The 18,624-nt window shown below is 35.9% G+C and overlaps 1 protein-coding gene across 10 annotated transcripts in view; it reads right to left on the reverse strand.

The window, feature by feature from the left end:
* LOC133840839 (phosphatase and actin regulator 4) overlaps nt 1-18,624 on the reverse strand; it is a 139,639-nt gene that overhangs the window by 70,827 nt on the left and 50,188 nt on the right. For 9 of the 10 annotated variants that reach the window (XM_062272955.1, XM_062272956.1, XM_062272952.1 and 6 more), the window contains 3 exons: nt 8,349-8,513; nt 8,164-8,262; nt 5,597-6,073 (listed from right to left, as the gene is read on the reverse strand). In XM_062272955.1, the coding sequence (XP_062128939.1) occupies nt 5,597-6,073; nt 8,164-8,262; nt 8,349-8,513 (741 nt within the window). Of the gene's footprint in view, nt 1-4,217; nt 4,468-5,596; nt 6,074-8,163; nt 8,263-8,348; nt 8,514-18,624 lie in introns of those variants that run through there. The other variant, XM_062272959.1, reaches the window with a different exon arrangement.

Here is an 18,624-nt window from a genome sequence, read left to right on the forward strand (position 1 = left end):
TTGTTTTGTGCGGATATTTCGGCAATGTTTACATAAAATACAGCAAAGAATAATAAATCGAAATGGCAAACAGTGAGTAAAATTTCTAATTAATATGAGCGCGGGGAAACAGCATAAATATTTGTTAAACAAATTAGCTACGCAGTAGGAGAAAGAGAGTGAGAGAGAGAGAGAATAAGAGAGGGAGAGAGGTGAGGAAGGAAATGCCAAGTAGGCTAGTTAACTGGTCAACCGAGTCACAAAACGGAAACGAAAGTCTAGGACAGAACACAGCGACACTGAAGGGACAAGAAACGGATGTTCAAATGAGCGCTCGACCGGTTGATTACGAGCCAATGACATGCAAAGGCACAAGGAGTGGCCAACAGAAGCAGAAAGGAGATCAGACAGAGCGAGCGGGGTCAGAGAGGCATGTCTCTATTAGGCTATTGACATTGTCCTGGGACCACTTCACCTCGATTCCCTTCTCTTGCAACAACAAAGCGAACGCTTTAATTAGCAAATTAAATGCAAAATGCGCAGGTGGCGGCGAATCGATCTATAACAATAACAACACCTTAATCTCTATTTGAAAACACATCAACATACATACATATATCTGTAGACACAACAGCTGTCTTCTGGCTAACAAACAACTTTTAGCCCCCACACACACACACTCACACTCATCCATCACTTAGTTGGTAAACAAATTCTAAAGAAAGAAAAACTCTTTGTGAACTGCCTGCTAAAAAAGGTAGCTAATGATTTGCCAATGCATTTTTGTTTTGCTAATCAGTCCAAAAACTTTTACAAGTGACTAAACTGATAAGCAAAATGCGGGGTATGAGTGTGTTCATTATACCCTTGAGTCAGCAATTTAGCTAAAGTTTGCAAATTTGCTGAATCTTGACAGTGAATTTTCTTCTTTTTTGGGTTTATTCATGTTTCAGCTGTGCGGAATGTGAAGCAGCGTCAAGAGAGACGAATGACATAAATTCTTCTGACTGCTGATTAGATAATAAACATTGTCATAAATTAACAAGGCGCATTAAGAATCTATCAAATGGGAATCGCATTAATGGAAAACTACCTTCAACTTGCTGACGAGCATAAATTAGTTGTAAGTTATTTTAAGATTGGGGTAGCAAATAATGTTAAATAATAATTACATCATTTCACAATGTGCTGTTTTTATAAAATGTTCTCATAAAAGAATGAACATAAATGATTTTAAATAACTTCTAAGATTTAGAGGGTGTGGAACTATAAACACATTTGAAGAAATTAATAACATAAATAAGTTGTTATTTCTTTGAAAATATTGGAGATTATAAATGTCTAACTTTATATTTATATCATACATAACCTCAGAACATAACCGATTTGTAATTTCTTAATATCTTCATCACTTCCCTTTATGGTTTATTTTAGGTACAGAAATAAATTGAAATTTCTTTAAAGATTAAAAGAATTTCTAATTTACAAACATGATTTATTTGATGTATCACTTTACATTTTATATCCATAAAAAGTTCTCAAGAAATTGGGAATGAAAAGGTAGTCAATATTTAAGCTTCTTATTTTGCATTCTCATTAAAAATTGTTTAAAAGTTAAGTTTCTTTGCTGATTATTTATGACTTTACTTGAGGAAATAATAATTAAGTCATAAATGAGAGAAAGTTTATTTGTTTCAATTATTGATATATTTTCTCTCATTGGTTAATTTCAAATGCATAAATTTTTTGGCAATTAGGGAGCATTAATATTTAACATATTTTTATTATTTTTTGCATTCACCATATATTTTTTATTATATATTTATATTTATGTAGCAAACATAAATTGATTTTGTTTGAAATATATATGAAAAATTTATTTTCGATTTTTTAAAATTCAAAATTAAAATAAAAAAAATGAATTTACAAGATATTTTATATATACATCATATTTGTGTATACATAAATTTAATATTGTACATTATTTATTATATTTCATTTTTATTTTGAAGCTTCTAAAAATTTTTTTTATATGTTTTAAACAAAATCAATTTAAGTTTGTCTTTTTTTCAGCTTTAATTTAAACTTCATTCCTCAAACTTTTCATTCGAACAGCATTTAATTTAAGAAGAAACAATCGAGCCTCTCTTGCCTCGCCCAACTTTCAAGTGTATCGTTATTATTAAATTGTTTGTAGCCGCAACACACATACACATATTTACACACACAATCACAGAGTGTACGCTGAGATTACGTGAGTTTACAGTTTGCTTTCATCGTCTTCAGCGTCTTCTCCCCGCTCTTCTCTTCGAATTATAACAACGTACTTCAGTTGGTTGCCTCATTTAATTGCATTATCTCAAATGTGGGCGTCGCACACTGACTCAATTAGGCAATAGTACATAGAACGCTCAGCTAGCTAGCTCGCTAGATATCTAACGGTGAGGAGGTGAAATAATTTCCCCCTCACTCGCTTATCTGGCGGAATGGAGACATTTAATAAGATTTTGTTTGTGCTGCGAGCTACAGAAATAGCATATCTTCAAGAGATTAGAAATTGGCGACGGAAATCGATCTTATTAATATATACCATAGAGATTCCCATATGGAGTGCTCTATGACCTCAGCTTGCATCGATTGCGCATACGACGCGTAGTACGAAGCTGTTATTCGATACCAATTGCGATTGCTAACCTAGCACAATGCACAAGAAGCAGACGTAAAGCTGAAGTGGAAAAGCGGTGTCAAGTTGCCGGCTATCAGTTTTTTTGATTGCGGTAAACAATAAATAACAAAAAAAAACAACAACGAAAAGAAAGACGCATGCATGAGTCAACAATTGTTTCAAATACAAATAAAGAAATAATGAAAATAAAATGTAGAGAAAGAAAAATGCAACAGCAAGACACAAAGTAAAAGAGAGAACGAGAGAGAGGGAAGCATCTCGAACAATGACGAAAGCAAAGCGAGAAACAGGAAAAAAGGTGGACGACCTCAGGATGCGATGCAAGCAGCGAGAGCAGCAAATGCAATTGACTCACACACACACACAAACAAACACACAAAGATACACACACAGTTGCTGTCAATTGTTTAAACAATGATTTATTGCACAAATTTGATGTTGCAGCTGCATTTATTTATAAACATTTTTGGTCCGCCGACGAAATTCACTTGAACCGAAAAATTAAGCACAGTCTGCTGAGTTTTGCATTTCGATTTTGTTTTTTCTTGCATTTTTCTTGCAAACACAAAACAAAACCAAAAAGAGAGAGAGAGAGAGCAAACGCAACGAATAACAATGTGAAAAGGCAACGCGCAGAAAGGATAAAGAGAGCGCCGAAAGTATTGACTGCGTGAGAGGGAGAGAGAAACAGAGAGAGAGAGAGGGAGAGAGAGAGCGAGCGAGAGAGTGCGCCCAATGGTAGGCAACACTTTTTTGTATTATTTGGCAAGCTTTGCTTCCTCTTGCAACGCTGCGTATGCGTAATGTGAGCAGCCAAAGCCAAAGCCAAACCAAACCGACAAAAAAAAAAAGAAAAACGAACACCCAACCGAAAGTGGAATGACGGAAAATTAAAGTTTTCCCACCCGTGCACAACACTTAGTTGCCACCGCACCCCCGGAAACAAGCTTGCCACATGCCCCATGCCCCATGCCACCACAAAAGCATGCTTACACCTTTAGCTGTGCATACACTCAAACACACACACACACACACACACACTAACACACACAGTCGAACACTTGTAATGGAAAATGCTTTTGCGTGTGCTTGTTTTTAAATTCGTCGTTAACCATACGCCCCGTTTGCCCCTCGCCGCATTTCGACAGCGAGGCGCCACAGAACACACACACACACACACACAACCTCAGTTGCTGTTGCATTTTCCGCACCGAAATTCCTTTTTACAAGCACATTTTTGTTGCGCTTCGCAAAAAACCAAAACACAAGTGGACAAAACTTGCGACAAACGTTTCGCTTCGTTGTTTGTTTTTGTTTCGTTTCTTTTTTTGGTTGGTGGGTGGCACCAAACTTCGCTTGACGTGCCACAGCAGGAATTGCAATTATTTAAATGTCGATTTCGATTGTTTTGTTTTGCTCACTGAAACTCATTAAGCACTGCAAAGCAATTAATAACAATTTTAAACATTCTAACCGGTAACAACAAAAAAACTTCACCTTGAATTTATTATGCACAATAAGCGAAATGATTTAACACAATTATTATTATTACATATTTTATCGTGTAAACTTGTTGTTTATACAGAGTGAGAGAGATAGAGAGAGATGGAGATAGCGGGTGCAGGCGGGAGACACTTAAGAAAAACTTGTGTACAGTAAACACAGAGACACTGAGAAATGCGAGTTGCATTTACAATTGCAATTACGTTTATTTGCGCATATTTTGAAGTCGATTTTTGTATTTGATTTTCTTTTTTCTTTACTTAAATTCTTGTTTTATTTTATTTTTTTGTTGTGTTTTATTTGTTATTTATTCTAACGCGACGACAAAAAACACGCGCTGCTCTAGCGGGCTGCGTTTTAATGTTAACTGAACATAGAAATGACAGCAGAGCAGTTTTGCCATAAAAATGCGATGCCGTCCAGCCAGACGACGACGGCGACGACGACGACGACAAAACAACAAAAACGACGCAGTAGCCAATGATAAAAAGTAACAGAGAGAGAACAAGAATGAGAGAGAGCACGCTTGTAGTTGAACGCGCTCTCAGCGAAGCAAGTGCAAAATAAACAAAAGCACAAAACGTGCGCGTAACCAAGAGAGCGGGAGAGAGAGAGCGCTCGCTCAGTCGACGTCGCGAGAGAGCGCACGTTAAACGTTATGCCGGCTGCTTCTGCTTTTGCTGCTGCTGCACATCAACGCAACGCAGCATCAAACAAACAAACACGAAACGCAATGCCGCAAAGCTTAAAGCACACTGAATATTTTAATAGCCATCAAATACTTATGTAGCGAGTAAGCTTGCAAAGCACTGCGACACACATAAATGTCAAGAGCAGCAGCCACCACACAGCGTTTGTCTGTTTGTTTACCGCTCCCTCCCCCTTCTGAACTGAACTGAACTGAACTGAACTGAACTGCTGTTGCCCATTATCAAAGAATCTGTTTGTGTTTTGTTTAACATTTTATCTGACGTTTTTGGCAAACTGCCGCAAGTGCTGACAACAAATTCAGCAGTCAAGCACAATGGCCAAAACAAATACAGCTGACGTGTATGAGTGTGTGTGCATGGGACTTAACTAGGCGTTAACTGGGCTTAAATGGTCACTGAGCGAGTCTAATTTATGGCCAATGTTGATGGCTTTGTAATTGAGTTTAATCAGCGCTCGAAAGTCGGCAATACATGACAACGCTCAGCTGGCGATTAACCACACTGTCCAAAAGTATGCAATGAAAAATGCGACAGACTGAGGGAAGCTTCAACGCGTCAGACAAAGTAAGCTGCGCTTCATCACGCAGCCCAAAAGTATGCAATGAAAATATTGAATGCAATCTGCGCTTTACCACACATCCTAAAACTATGCAATACAAAGTGTCACACAGTGAGTGACCATTTGAGACAATGAAATAAATGTTTCGAGTGCACTCACCATTATTATTGCTGATGGCGAAACGCTGCTGCAGCTGCTGGGCCAATGCCTGATGATGCTGGGCGAGGGGTGTTAGCGGTGGCTGCTGCTGTTGTTGCCCCACGCCCAGCTGTTGCGGCGCCGATTGTGAATGCGGCACACCGCCGCTCAGCGATGATGTGTCCGAGGCGCCATCGCCGCCGCCTCCTCCACCACCCCCGCCCCCGTTGGCCATGGAATTCTGTTGATTGTGGCTGGCGCCATTGAGCATGGAATTTGCATTAAACTGTTGCACGGATATGGAGTTGGGCACGCCCCCACCACCGCCCATCGATTGCTGTTGCTGCTGCTGCTGTTGGGACAACAGCGGATTGCCGGCAGTGCCGTAGGTGGTGGCATTTATGGAATTGTTGGCTTGATTTATGGAATTATTGTGGACGGCTGAGAGTATAGAGCCATTGGCAGTGGCTCCACCATTGTTGTAGTACGACTCCTCGCCTGCAAAACAGAAACAGAAACAGAAAGAGAAAGAGCGAGTGAGTATAGCTTTCAGTCATTCATAAATCTCGAGAGCTTTTAAGCGTTGCGCTTTCATTCAGCTTTCTCGCAAGCTCTATGGAAAACTTTCACTGACAGCGCCATCTGTTGGCGCGCAGCCACAACATTTTGGCCTTACTCAAGCCACTGCAACTTGAGGTAGGTTCATTTTAACCATCGTTTCTCCTATGATTGCAACTCCTCGCCCCGCCACGCATTCACCCCCCCTGCCACCTAGAGACAGTTTTCTCATCGATTTGAATGCATTTCGCGTGCGCCGCTCTTCGGTGATTGGTAGAAAGGCGGCGACGCGCTGACGACTCGCATTGACAATTAGCTGCGTTGATTAATTGCCATACGAGAGAATGTCGCGACGTCGCGACGACAAGCTGAGTGAATCCTCCAATTTCCCCCCCTTCCCCCTTAGGTACATCTGCAATTTCCAGCTCTTGTCATGCTTGAGTTGAGTTGCGGAAGGAAGGAGAGGAGACATAGAGAGCGACTGTCAACCTGGACTTGGCTTGGGCAAACAATTTAGCAAAGTGTTCCCCAACATACAACCCACACAACGTGCGCCCCATCGTGACGACGTCGACGTCGACGTCTCGTCATCGGCTAAATCGTGCGTGGATTATGGCCAATTTCCGTTTGTTGACTTTCGTCAGGGGCAAAAGCTAAACGGAGGTCTAACCAAAAGACAAGCACATTGCAAACTCGTACACTCGCATGTGCTTGCGGTTTGCCAGATCCCAACATCATCCCCCCGCGTCATGGTTGCGCCCCAAAAGCTCGCAAACTTTTGGTTGTTGCATGCGGCATACAAAAACACAAAGAGCATGCAGGATTAGTTGTGGCAAAGTAAGCTATAATTGGATACCTCCACTAGGGTAAACAAATACAAAATTTGGGGTATTTCTGTGGTAAACATGAGCAATTGGTCAGCGGAGGAAACTTTTACTACGTCTTTAATTCCCTGGGATTTACTTAAAAGTTGTCTAGCATGCAAGACAATGCAATGAAGATATATCTAACATTTTTATGGATAACTATAAAGAATAGAAATAAAAATCCCCTAACTAAATGCTCCATTAACTAAAATGTGATATTTAAGCTGAATTTAAAGCTCAATAAACTTAATTTTGGTATTTTAGAATTTAATTGAAAACAGGCTAAACATTTTGGTTAGATATTTTTCTAGTGAAATAGGAATATCATATTTAAGATTTTAATCAATATGCTGATTAAATTGAGGACTAATGTTTGATTAATATAGCAATGTAGAAAAATTCGCTTTCAATTTTCTATTTATAAATCAGAAGAATATCTATTAGTTTCCATTATCGAAAGCATTTATTTAATTATGAGAAATATATTTTTTTAAAGTACGGATTTCCTTGTACATTTTATATTTAGAAATTAAATAGTATTTCTCATTAAAATTAAAAAATTCGTCTAATTTTGCTTAACAGAATAATAAATAAACAATTTCTTTATTCTAAGCAAAATATAGACGACTTTTCTAGAGTTGACTTATTTCTTGAGGAGCAGTAATATTCAATTTCTTACTTCAAAGAATGTATATTTCATAATTGAATTAATTTCCTAAAGAAATATTGATGCTACTTAGTAAAATTTGTAATTACATTTTAATAATTACCAATTCTAAACATAGAAAATTAAAACAAAAAATATTTATCAAAATTTAGAACCATCAATTGATTAATATTCACTTAAGAAATTAATGCTAATAAATAATTTTCTAATTTTTTAATTACAAATTGAAGATCAAGTTGTTGGATAATAGATATGGAAGTATTTTAACGCATTGTAGCTCTGTAAATTAAATTTAATTGACTGCTATTAGTGTTAGTTTAGATTCTTCTGGAAACTAACTAACTAAATTAAAATTGAGAGATCTGAACCTATTGCAATGCATCTGAGCACTTTGGAAACTAAAATTGTGTGAACCCCACTTGTGTGTCTTATATGTAAAGCTTTTTTAGTCTCTGACGCATCTCTCTCATATATATATTCTTATCTCTGTTGCTTACCTGGCTCTGGTATATTGCCCAGCGGACTCTCCGGCAGCAGAATGCCCTTTTGCACTAACTCATCGCGATTGGCACGTACAGAAATCTTTCGCTCCAAAGCTGTAAAAAATGCAAATGCAAATGAAAATGAAAATCAATTAGTAAGCAATACGAATCGACAAATGAATTCAAATTAGATTACTCACATTTGGAGGCAGCTTCGAATTTTTCGCTCTTCTTTTTTCGGCGCCACTTCCAGGGCTTAAAGAATCGCCCCAAAGCGCTCAGTTTGCTTTTGCGTTCAAGGGGTGGGGTGCGGGTGCCTGAGCCGAGGCTATTTGTGCGTATGGCGGCGCCATTTTGTTTCTTGGCTGCAAGAGAGAGAAAGAGAGAGAGAGAAAGGAAATTAATGAGTGCGATGGAGGTAATAATTAGCAAACATCTTCGAATTGTGTCAGCAAAAAGCAACAAAAACAAGAAACAAAACTGTTTCGCGGAAACGGAAAAATCAACGTCAATGGGGCGGCATCTGGGGCTGCATTCCACGCCCCTCAGTTGAGGCATGCGGCATGCGGCGTGAATGCAGTTTTGTTGCCCATCGAAAGCAAAAATTGAAAAGCGAAAATTACAAAACATTTTGCGTTGCAGAAATTGCCTTGGCAAAGTTATTTCTTTTATGCAATCATCAACAACAGCAATCATCAAGCTGATGATGATGATGATGATGAAGCGAACAATGATGATGATCATTATGGTGTGTACATCATTATCATTGACAATTCAATTAGAAATTCAAAACGAGTTTTGCTGCAACAAAAATTCTAAGCAAATTGCCTGCCATTTGAGACGGTCGCTCAACCTGCATACAAAACACAAAATATTCCGCCCCAGACAACAGCAACAACAACACCAACAACAGCATTAACAAGTTGAGCTTGAGCCAAATCTAATTGGCCAAAGACTGCGATGAAATTCTTTCCCCCCAAGTAATATCTATCTTTCCCTCCCATTGCGCGACTTTAACTAGCTGGACTATTTTCTACTATTTTCTTTAAGCTAAGCTCTTAGATATTTCCAGTAGTTGTAGATATTTGTGCTCCATGTCAGTTGGAATTGCCAATTGCAAACCACACATGACAACGACAGAGACGGGAGGGATAACTGAGAGGGGAGTGCAAAGCGACAGCTCTAGAGGAAAGGCCTGAAACATGACTACGGCCAGCTGGAGGAGCGCTTTGTAAAAGGTACAACAAACAAGCCAGAGATGTATTATTTACGACTAGCTGAAGAAGTGATGCTCTTTCTTTAAGCACATTAAGCTTTTAAAGGGGCAAAAAAATAATACTAATTGTCCATTGACTTTTAAAAGAAATGGTTTTTTGATCTGAAAATATATCTTAGAAAACGTTGTAACAAAAATCCAAATATTTTAATAATACCAAATTATCTTTTGTTTATTTAAATCATATTATTATTCATTGCATATTTGTAGAAAATATTACATCACTTTGAAATAAAATTTATTTATTTAAAAACGAACATCTAATCGACTGTTTGCTAAACTATATAGCTAAATTATATAGTTTATAGTCACAACTCTTTCGAAATTAAAGAGTTAGAATTATACATATTTTATTGTTTGCATGTTTCAACGAAAATATAAAGACTTATTTTATTTAATATATTGTATATTTTAATCGGAATTTAGAGTTGTATTATAGTTATGTAATATACAGCATCAATTTCAATAATATTTCAAGTAATTTAAATACAATTCAACAAGATTAATTCCATGTTCCCATCGTTTTAATGACATATAAAATATTGCAGCCTAAATAACTTTATTGCGATGCCTTCAAGATATAAAACTTATTCTACCAAATATTACAAAGATAGCGCAACAACTGAAGTAAGTTTTCATTAAGTAAATATACGGATAGTTTCCAAGTATTTTTTATTTAATTAAAGATTTATGTACAATCCTTCAAAGTATAATCTAAAAGATAAATCATAAATGCACTTCATATATTCTTTTCACTTTATTCGTGCTACAGCTAAAGTCATTTATTCGATGTCTGTCAAATACAAAATCAGACAGACAACGACAGACAGACAAATAGGATTATATAGAATGGGTACATTTTGTACAACTTAGATCGACGTTACAAATTGCTCAACTATTTGGCAATACCCTTTTTGGCTAGTGTATGGAAATGTCGTCTCACAGTTGCCACTCGAGCTGCTGCTGTTGGGGCAGCTGTTTCTAGTTTGTTGTTGACTCTGATGCTGCCTCAGATAAGCTGGGCATACACATACTTAAACACACACACCCACACAGACACACACACACTCACATTGAGACACTCGCTCATGGACAAGCATTGAAGCGTTGAAATTAGGCTACCTACAAATAGCTGGAGTAGAATTCACCAACCAACAAAATGAAACGCCACAAAAGAGAGGAGAGAGAACATCATAGGGGGAAAAATGGCAAAGAAAAAAAGATAGGAGCAAAAAAAAAAGAATTATTTTCTGCGAAAAGCGTAAACACACTTGCAGAAAACTTTAACCAATTCCAGGTATTTAATAAATAAAACAACAAACTAATTAATTGCCAAAGTGAAACAAAAAAGATTGCAAAAGATATACACACAAATGTGTGAAGAATAAGAAGAAAAATTATATAGAATTTTGCAAAACTTCTGCCGTGTTTTAGGACTTGTTTTTATTTTTTCTCCTAAGAAATCGCGTGCCAAATTTAGTAGCTGCAATCATTGAAATCTCTGCGATCGATGAGCTCACTGAGCATAACGATACATATTTGGTTAGATGTTTTAAGTGCTTCTGGTTTCTACACAGAGAAAAACAAGTAAACAAGTTAGAGTCGAGTGTGCTCGACTGTTAGGAACTCGCTACCCATTTTTAGGAATAGCAAAACAGTGCTGTATTAATCTTAAAACAAATAAGAAAGCTACAGTCGAGTGTGCTCGACTGTGAGATACTCGATACTCATTTATAATAATAGCAAAAGAGTACGGCATTACTCTTAATTAATAAACTAAGGAAAATACAGAGAAAAAAGCATTCTAATAGATTGCATTCTTTTAGAATCAAAATCTTGAAAAGTTTTAAAATTTTACTCGAAACAAGAAATACGGAATGAAAAACCTTGAAACTAAATTTCGATCTTATACATTACTTTAAAAAAAAATAATCTTATTTATTATCTTAATTTTCTGGAAAATACTAAAATATTATATTTTTGATTATTTAAAAGAAATTAAGTTCTAATAACTACAATGAGGATCTTAAAAAGCATTAGAACTTTACTTAAAACAAAATGAAAATACGGAATGAAAAATTTTTCAAGCGAAATTTCAATTTTACACTTAAATTTTTACAGGAAATGACTAAAATTGAATATTTTTGCTAATGTTTTTCTCTTTAAATGCAACTTAATATAAAAAGAAATCTAAAAACAATTCTGTATTCATTTATAATTATATAATTTCTAGATAGTTTGATCTCAAATTAAAATTTTGCAATCCAGTTTCAATTTTGACATTTTTATCATCTTGAGTTATTCTTAAATTTAAAAATCTAGAATCTAGAATTATTGTATAATTTTGAATTTAATTTAAGAATTTATTCTCTGGATTTCATCTTATAACCACATTTTTTCTGTATATCTTTAAGATAATTGCTCAACTGCCCTGTTGATTTCTCTGAGTGTATTTTATAAATACCGCAAAATGTGGCAAATGGGCTAACAACTATTTGGCTTCCTTTTGACTCTTGCAACGCGCGCCTCACTCAGTGGGGCACGTTCTTAGTTCAGCTTCTGTTATATGCCGGACTACTTCTTTATTCTTCTGCTGCTGCTGTTGCTCTGTGCTCTGTTCTCAGTGTGTCAGCTGTCCCAATTGTGGTCAATTGTTGGCGGCTTTTCATGCTTGATTTGAGCTTGAGTTGCATAACAAGCGAGAAGGGGAAACAACTTAAAGCGCAGTCCGCAAAATGTGTATCAAGCTTCGTGGAGGGAGATGGGAGACTCTGCTAACCAGGAGGAGACTGGCTGACTGACTGATGCTCGTTGCACGTGAACAACGTGCAACGTTACAGCTTGCCCCGCAGGCGACAAACCACAACGGAAGCGTTGCCTCATTTAAATGGCGCCAGGAAGAAAAAAGAAACGGGAAAACGCAGCGGAAAATCACAGCACGAGACTCAAAGCAAAAAACTTTAAAACCAAAAAAAAAAGGAATGTATATAAATATATTTTAAAGACGCTCTTCATATGAGGCAAAAGATTATAATAATGTATGCAAGACAAAAAAAAAATGTAAAAAGCAAAACCAAAATAAACAATAACATAAGAGTCGCAGTCGCAGTCGACGTCGACGTCGCTGTTGACGCTTTTAAAGCGTCATAAAAAATGTATTTTATTTTTACATATTGCGTTGTTTTCGGTGGGAATGGGAATGGAACCGGTTTTGGATCTCTCTCTCCGTCTCTGTCTCTATCTTAGCAGCTGCCGTTCGTTTTGGCATGGATGCAGCAGCTTCGTTGTTGTCGTGTGTATTTGGCCAAGAGGCAAAACCGATTTGGCTTCTAAGTAAGCGAGACACGACACAAGGGCGGCCAACAAAAGTATGTAATATTTTATGCGAACGCGCGTGGAAAACGAGTTTTCGCGAAAGTTGTTTGTCGCCATATCGAATAATTTCACAAAATAAAATAATATAATAGATGATAAAATACAAAAGCAGGGGGGAAGCTGCTCCACCCATTGAAGGGCAAACATGGTAAAAGAGAAAAATAAAAATACTATAAATTATGCAAAAGATGTAGAAAAATTGTTGTTTCACATGGGGGAAAACTCTTATGAATTAGTCAACAGCAAACAGCAAATAGCAAAACCAGCTGAAACAACAACGTCGACAATTTGTTTTCGCTTTAAACCATAAGTGTGCATAGATTTTTCCCACAGCATTTTCATTGTTTGATTTCGAGTTGCAGATAGATTCCACAATAAAAGAAAAAAGCAAAACAAAACAAAAGAAAAAACTGTACAACATATTTGCGAGTTAAATTTTCGGCCAATAAAGCTGAGAAAGCTCAACTCTGTCTATTTTGCTTTGTTCATTATCCTTAACTGATTTCGCTGCCTAGAAAGTTAAAGCACATAAAACGTAGTTTTGCTCTCGTTTTATTGCCAATTCTTTTACCCTTTTCTTAGTTTGTTCTCGTTTTATTTTGGGTATAAAATAACCTTTTTTTTAGAATGCGTAAAGCAGAAGATCGAAAGTTGTGTAAAAAAGCGTTTCTATTCTCTGTGGATTATCCTAAACATTTCGCTGGCTGTCACAATAAAGCTGTCTTGACAAGAAAGTTGTATTTGCATTAATTTGATTAAATTTATTGTATTTTATCTATTTTTTGGTGGACTAGCTAAAAGTCTTGAATCGCAGCGTTTTAAAGTTGTAGCAATAAAGTTGTTCTCTAAAAAATTTAAATAGCTGAATACTTTATTGTAAATTATAAGAATAGTTTAAATATTTGCAAAGTTTTGATATTTATAAACTAAAACATCTACAAAAAAGAGCAGATAGAAAGAATTTATAGAAAAGAATTTGATAATACTTTTCTAGATCACTTTCTTGTGATTTACATTTAAGAATGCTTATTTTCTCATCAATATTTAATGAGTAAACAAATAAATTACTGAAAAGAATTTAATAATACTCTTCTAGATCACTTTCCTATGATTAACATTTTTAAATTTTGTTTATAAGAATGCTTAATTTGTTAATTATGCATATCTACATAAATTACTGAAAAGATTTTGATAATACTTTTTCTAGACCACTTTCAATCGAATTATGCCTTCTTAATAATACGAAGATAAATAAAAATAACAGAAAATAATTGTATCACATTCCTCTACGTTTTTAGAATATTAATATTATTATTATTATATTGAAATAACGAATACAATCCCTTATTGCAATGTGCGACTAAGACCTTCAATGGTTTTTAGAATATTCTCTTTCAAATTTATTGATTAAAGCAATAAAGTAAGGAAAGTAATTGAATCTTAATTTTTGATATTACTTTCGTCTGATAATAGTTTTGTCATTATCTTCGTTTACAATTAAGAATTTAGCAATGATTTTTTATGTCACTTCTCTCGAACAAAGTTTTGAGAATAATGAAAACTAAATATAGACTTTTATTTATATTAAATCAATAAGATATTGTCAATATCAAGTTAACTGCCCATTAGGTATTACTCGTAATTTTTTATGTTAGTTAATTATAGGTATTAGGTAGATATAGTATAATAGGTAGATCATACTTAATATGCCTTTAGTTATGTTTTATTATAGAAGCTCAATTAATCATTTGGCGTCATTCGAACACAAGTTTCTCCACCCACTTGGCTCTCTAATTATTTATTATGCCGTAATTCACGTAACATATCACTTTATCGACATGGAAATGAAGTCAGTTTTAGTGTCTACTATCAGAGTGTCCATAGCTTTATCATTACAACAGACAACACAACGCAATCAAACGAAAATATCTCTCACATGTATATCAAACAACATGCAGTCAGCTTATGTAAATTGACAATTGCCGTGTTCCACTTAAAGCTCAGTCAAGTGCACAAATACAGACGACAAAGTGTGTTATGTATATAGCAACGAATGCTTGATAACTAAACCACAAGCGAAACGGCAACAAATTGACAGCAGTAATCACAGCCACACACACACGAAATATACGAGCAGTTTTTCTTTATTTATATTTATTATTTTTGCACACAACGAAATTATTGTAAAATTTTCTATTATTCAAAACACTTTATGTTGCTCTCTTTTTAATTTACGGTTTACGCTTGAATAAATTATGCGACAACTTGACAGCATGTCAGAGGCGAAAAACCCCAAAACGGGCGGGAAAAATAAAAGTAAAAAATTAATTTAATATAGCAAAGTGAGAAAAGCAACCCAAAAATGTCAGACAAGTTCGCGAGACGAAAGAAAGCGAAAAGGTGTATGAAAAATGATATTAAAAGCGGCAAATTATGAGATTTGTGAGGTGTTTGGCAATTGCCAGAGCAACAAAAAAAACCAAAAAAGTAAAGTTCGCTTTCAAATTTCATACAGAAACGAAGGTCGCAGGCGACGCTAATTGACGCCCAGCTAAAAATCCGAAACAAAAAAAATAATAATAGTAGTAGCAGCAATAACAACAACAACAAATGCGATTACTGAACTAATTTGCCGTTGCGAGCTGTGTGGCTGTCTTTCTGTCGATTTTGATTGCAATATGAAACCTGAAATTAATTGTAATTACTCGCCTTGCGAAAAGATAAAATGCTTTCAAAGTGTGTGGGCAAAGAGCGCGAGAAAGAGAAGGAATCAGAGATAGACAGAGAGGGAATAAGAGGCAGGCCAATTTACGCCTGGCCTGGCACGTATTTTGACAACGGTCTTCGGAAATGGAAATGAAAATGTTAATGGAAATGGATGCTACACGTTTCCACGCTTCACACACACACTCACACACACACACACACAGTCAAACAGTTACAAGTGTAACTGTGTCGCGTAGCGCAAAAGCGCAGCAAAGCGTTCAATGCACATGCACAAAATTCAAATCACATTACGTATACGCAACGCTGCACAGGCAATAGAAAACGTGAGCGAATCACATTGGCAATGGGACAGTTGCAACAACTGTGGGCCACTCACATGTGAGTGTGCGTGTGTGTGTCCCAGTGAATGTGTGAATGAATAAATGACAGCTCTGCGCTGCGCCACTGAAGCGCGACATATCCATAGTCAATGCCAAAAAAAGAAAACAAAAAACATAACACAAAAATACAAACAACAAAAAAAAGCTGTCAATGGGAAGTGGGAGCAATTGCAGCTGGTTATCGATGATAGTTGTTGACTTTGTGTTAACATCAACACTCATAACTCGTTTACTTTGTAATGCTCTCCATCTCCATTACAAATTTAACGATATTTTCATTGAAAATTTATGCGCCATGAAATGAAGCAAGTGATGAGCTCAGCTAGTTAAGCGTTGCAAACGCATATTATGCATTTTTATGCATCTCTTCGGCAATCATCATGTTACTTTTATGCACGGCAATCAGTGCCTGCTAACGAACTGCACCCTCAGGCTAAAATGGTTTCCGCTTTTCATTTCTTTGGCCGGAAACCAAAAAAACTAAATACTCTTTCTTACGAATGGAAATTCCCCGAATGTTCAAAAATTCTTATATGACTCATCTTCTACAAATCATAATTAATAATATACAAAATTTGTCATTTGTACAATTTTAAAGGCAAAAAAACAAATCGATCTTGTTCTCAATCTTTTACTCTCTCGAGAGCATTGCTATTTTCGTACTCTGTTTTGTGCCCTATTCGCAAACGTTCTGCTTTGCTTTCTTGTGAATAGAAATTCTCCGAATTTACAAGAATACTTTTATGATTCATCTTTTACAACTCATAATTAAGAAGATACAAAACTATTGAATATTTTTACGATGGCAAGAGAGAAAGCTTCCTTTCCCTCTCTTTTAATCTCTAGACAGCATTTGCTATTTTCGTATTCAGCATTGTATTATATTTGCAAAGGTTCTGTTTGGTACTTTGATTTTTTTCACTTTCTTGTTAAAAGCTCTCTCTCTTTAAATTTTTTAGTCTCTTGAGAGCATTACTAGTTTCGAATTCTGCTTTGTGCTCTATTCGCAAACGTTGTTTTAAATGTTGCTTTGTTTTCTTATACAAAACAAATTCCCCGTATTGTGCTTTGTGCTTTTAAATATTGCTTTGCTATTCTAGCCAAATAAATGACAACTCTTGGTTTTCTCATTTAAAAATTTCCACAAAAGCACAACACAAATTTTGTGTGAATTTCCCGGAATTAATAGACAAATTTCTCATCTATTCATTCGCTCTTTTTTGGGTTGATTGTCCAATTTAGTGAACACACACTAAACGTTTCGATTCGATGAATATTGGACAGCCCCGGCACGCGTCTATCAAAGTCAAAGTCAATTAGGAGAGCAACGATTGCCGGCGATTACGTGAATATCAAAACACGTCCAAAAATTCGGTGACGTTAATCAGCGGGAAAATGAAAACGAACAGCCACAAAATGTGTTTGAAAGAGGGAAAAAGTCAGTCACAGCCACAAGGTTCGATAAAAAGCCAATGAATAACAAATTGCGATGAATCACACATACACACACGCAGAGTATGGCTAACAAATTGCATAATATAAATTGTGTCCACAAACTATGTTTAGATAATGGCCTGGACGCATTTTCTTGTGGTTGGTCGTGTGGCCAATTAAAAAGCATTTTGATGCAGCTCAATTTTTGAAGCTAATTGCATTTAAATTGCATTTGACATTTGACATACATATTGTGTGTGGCTCGTGTATCATCCACGATGACATTCAATCAAGGAAATAATGTTTAAAAATAGCACAGTGACTAACAAAAAAGGGCGAAACAGGGAGAAAGAGAGCAAGCATGAAAGTTACAGTCGAATGTTATCGACTGTGAGATACCTATTATCAATAAAAGTAAATCAGTGCGGTATTATTCTTAAAATATACCGAATAAATATACTGAAATATACCGAAGGGTACATTTGGTATATCGATATACGAATATTTATATCGATATATCAAATATATCCATCGGTATATATCAGTATTTTTTCAGTATAGTATACTGATGAAATGCAAAAATATACTGAAGGATATATTTGGTATTTCGATATACTATTAAAATATACCACAGGCTACAGCTGGAATATTAATATACCTATACTATACCAATAAAATACTGAAATATTCTGAAGGCTATATTTGGTATATCGATATACTATTACTATACCATACTAAGCCTTATGTGATCAGCTATGACTTTTTCTGTCTGTTATATACATTTGCTGGAGGCAGAAATACCCTTCTAACCTATATGTAGCGGGTATTAAAAAGAGAGATATATGCAGTGCAGTGCAGTCAGTCATGACCCGCAGGCAGCTCAAATTACGAACACCAAACAACTTTTATTAATTCGATTTGAGTTCTAGGGTTACAGAGGTGGTTCTCTGACATTGTTGTTTTTGTTGCTGTTGCTGTTGCTGTTGCAAGTGGTGTGTGGCGTGTGTGGTTAAACTGCCTGTGGCTTGTACAAAAATTTACAACATTGTTGTCGCCGCTGTGGCTGTGGGCAAACAAGTTTATTGGCAAACAAAAGACAAGCCGACAGGCAAAAATAAAAAAACCCAAAAGTTCAGGCAAACAGCATATGGACAAATATTTGCAACAAATTTACAACAAGTGCCAAAAACAAACAAAAAGCAATTTTGAAAAATACGACCAAAAAAAAATATCACAATTTCAATTAACATAAAACTTGTGTAAATCGAGGCGAACAATCTGCGC

The sequence above is a fragment of the Drosophila sulfurigaster genome, chromosome 3, assembly GCF_023558435.1.
Source record: "Drosophila sulfurigaster albostrigata strain 15112-1811.04 chromosome 3, ASM2355843v2, whole genome shotgun sequence".
Classification (NCBI taxonomy): Eukaryota; Metazoa; Arthropoda; class Insecta; order Diptera; family Drosophilidae; genus Drosophila; species Drosophila sulfurigaster.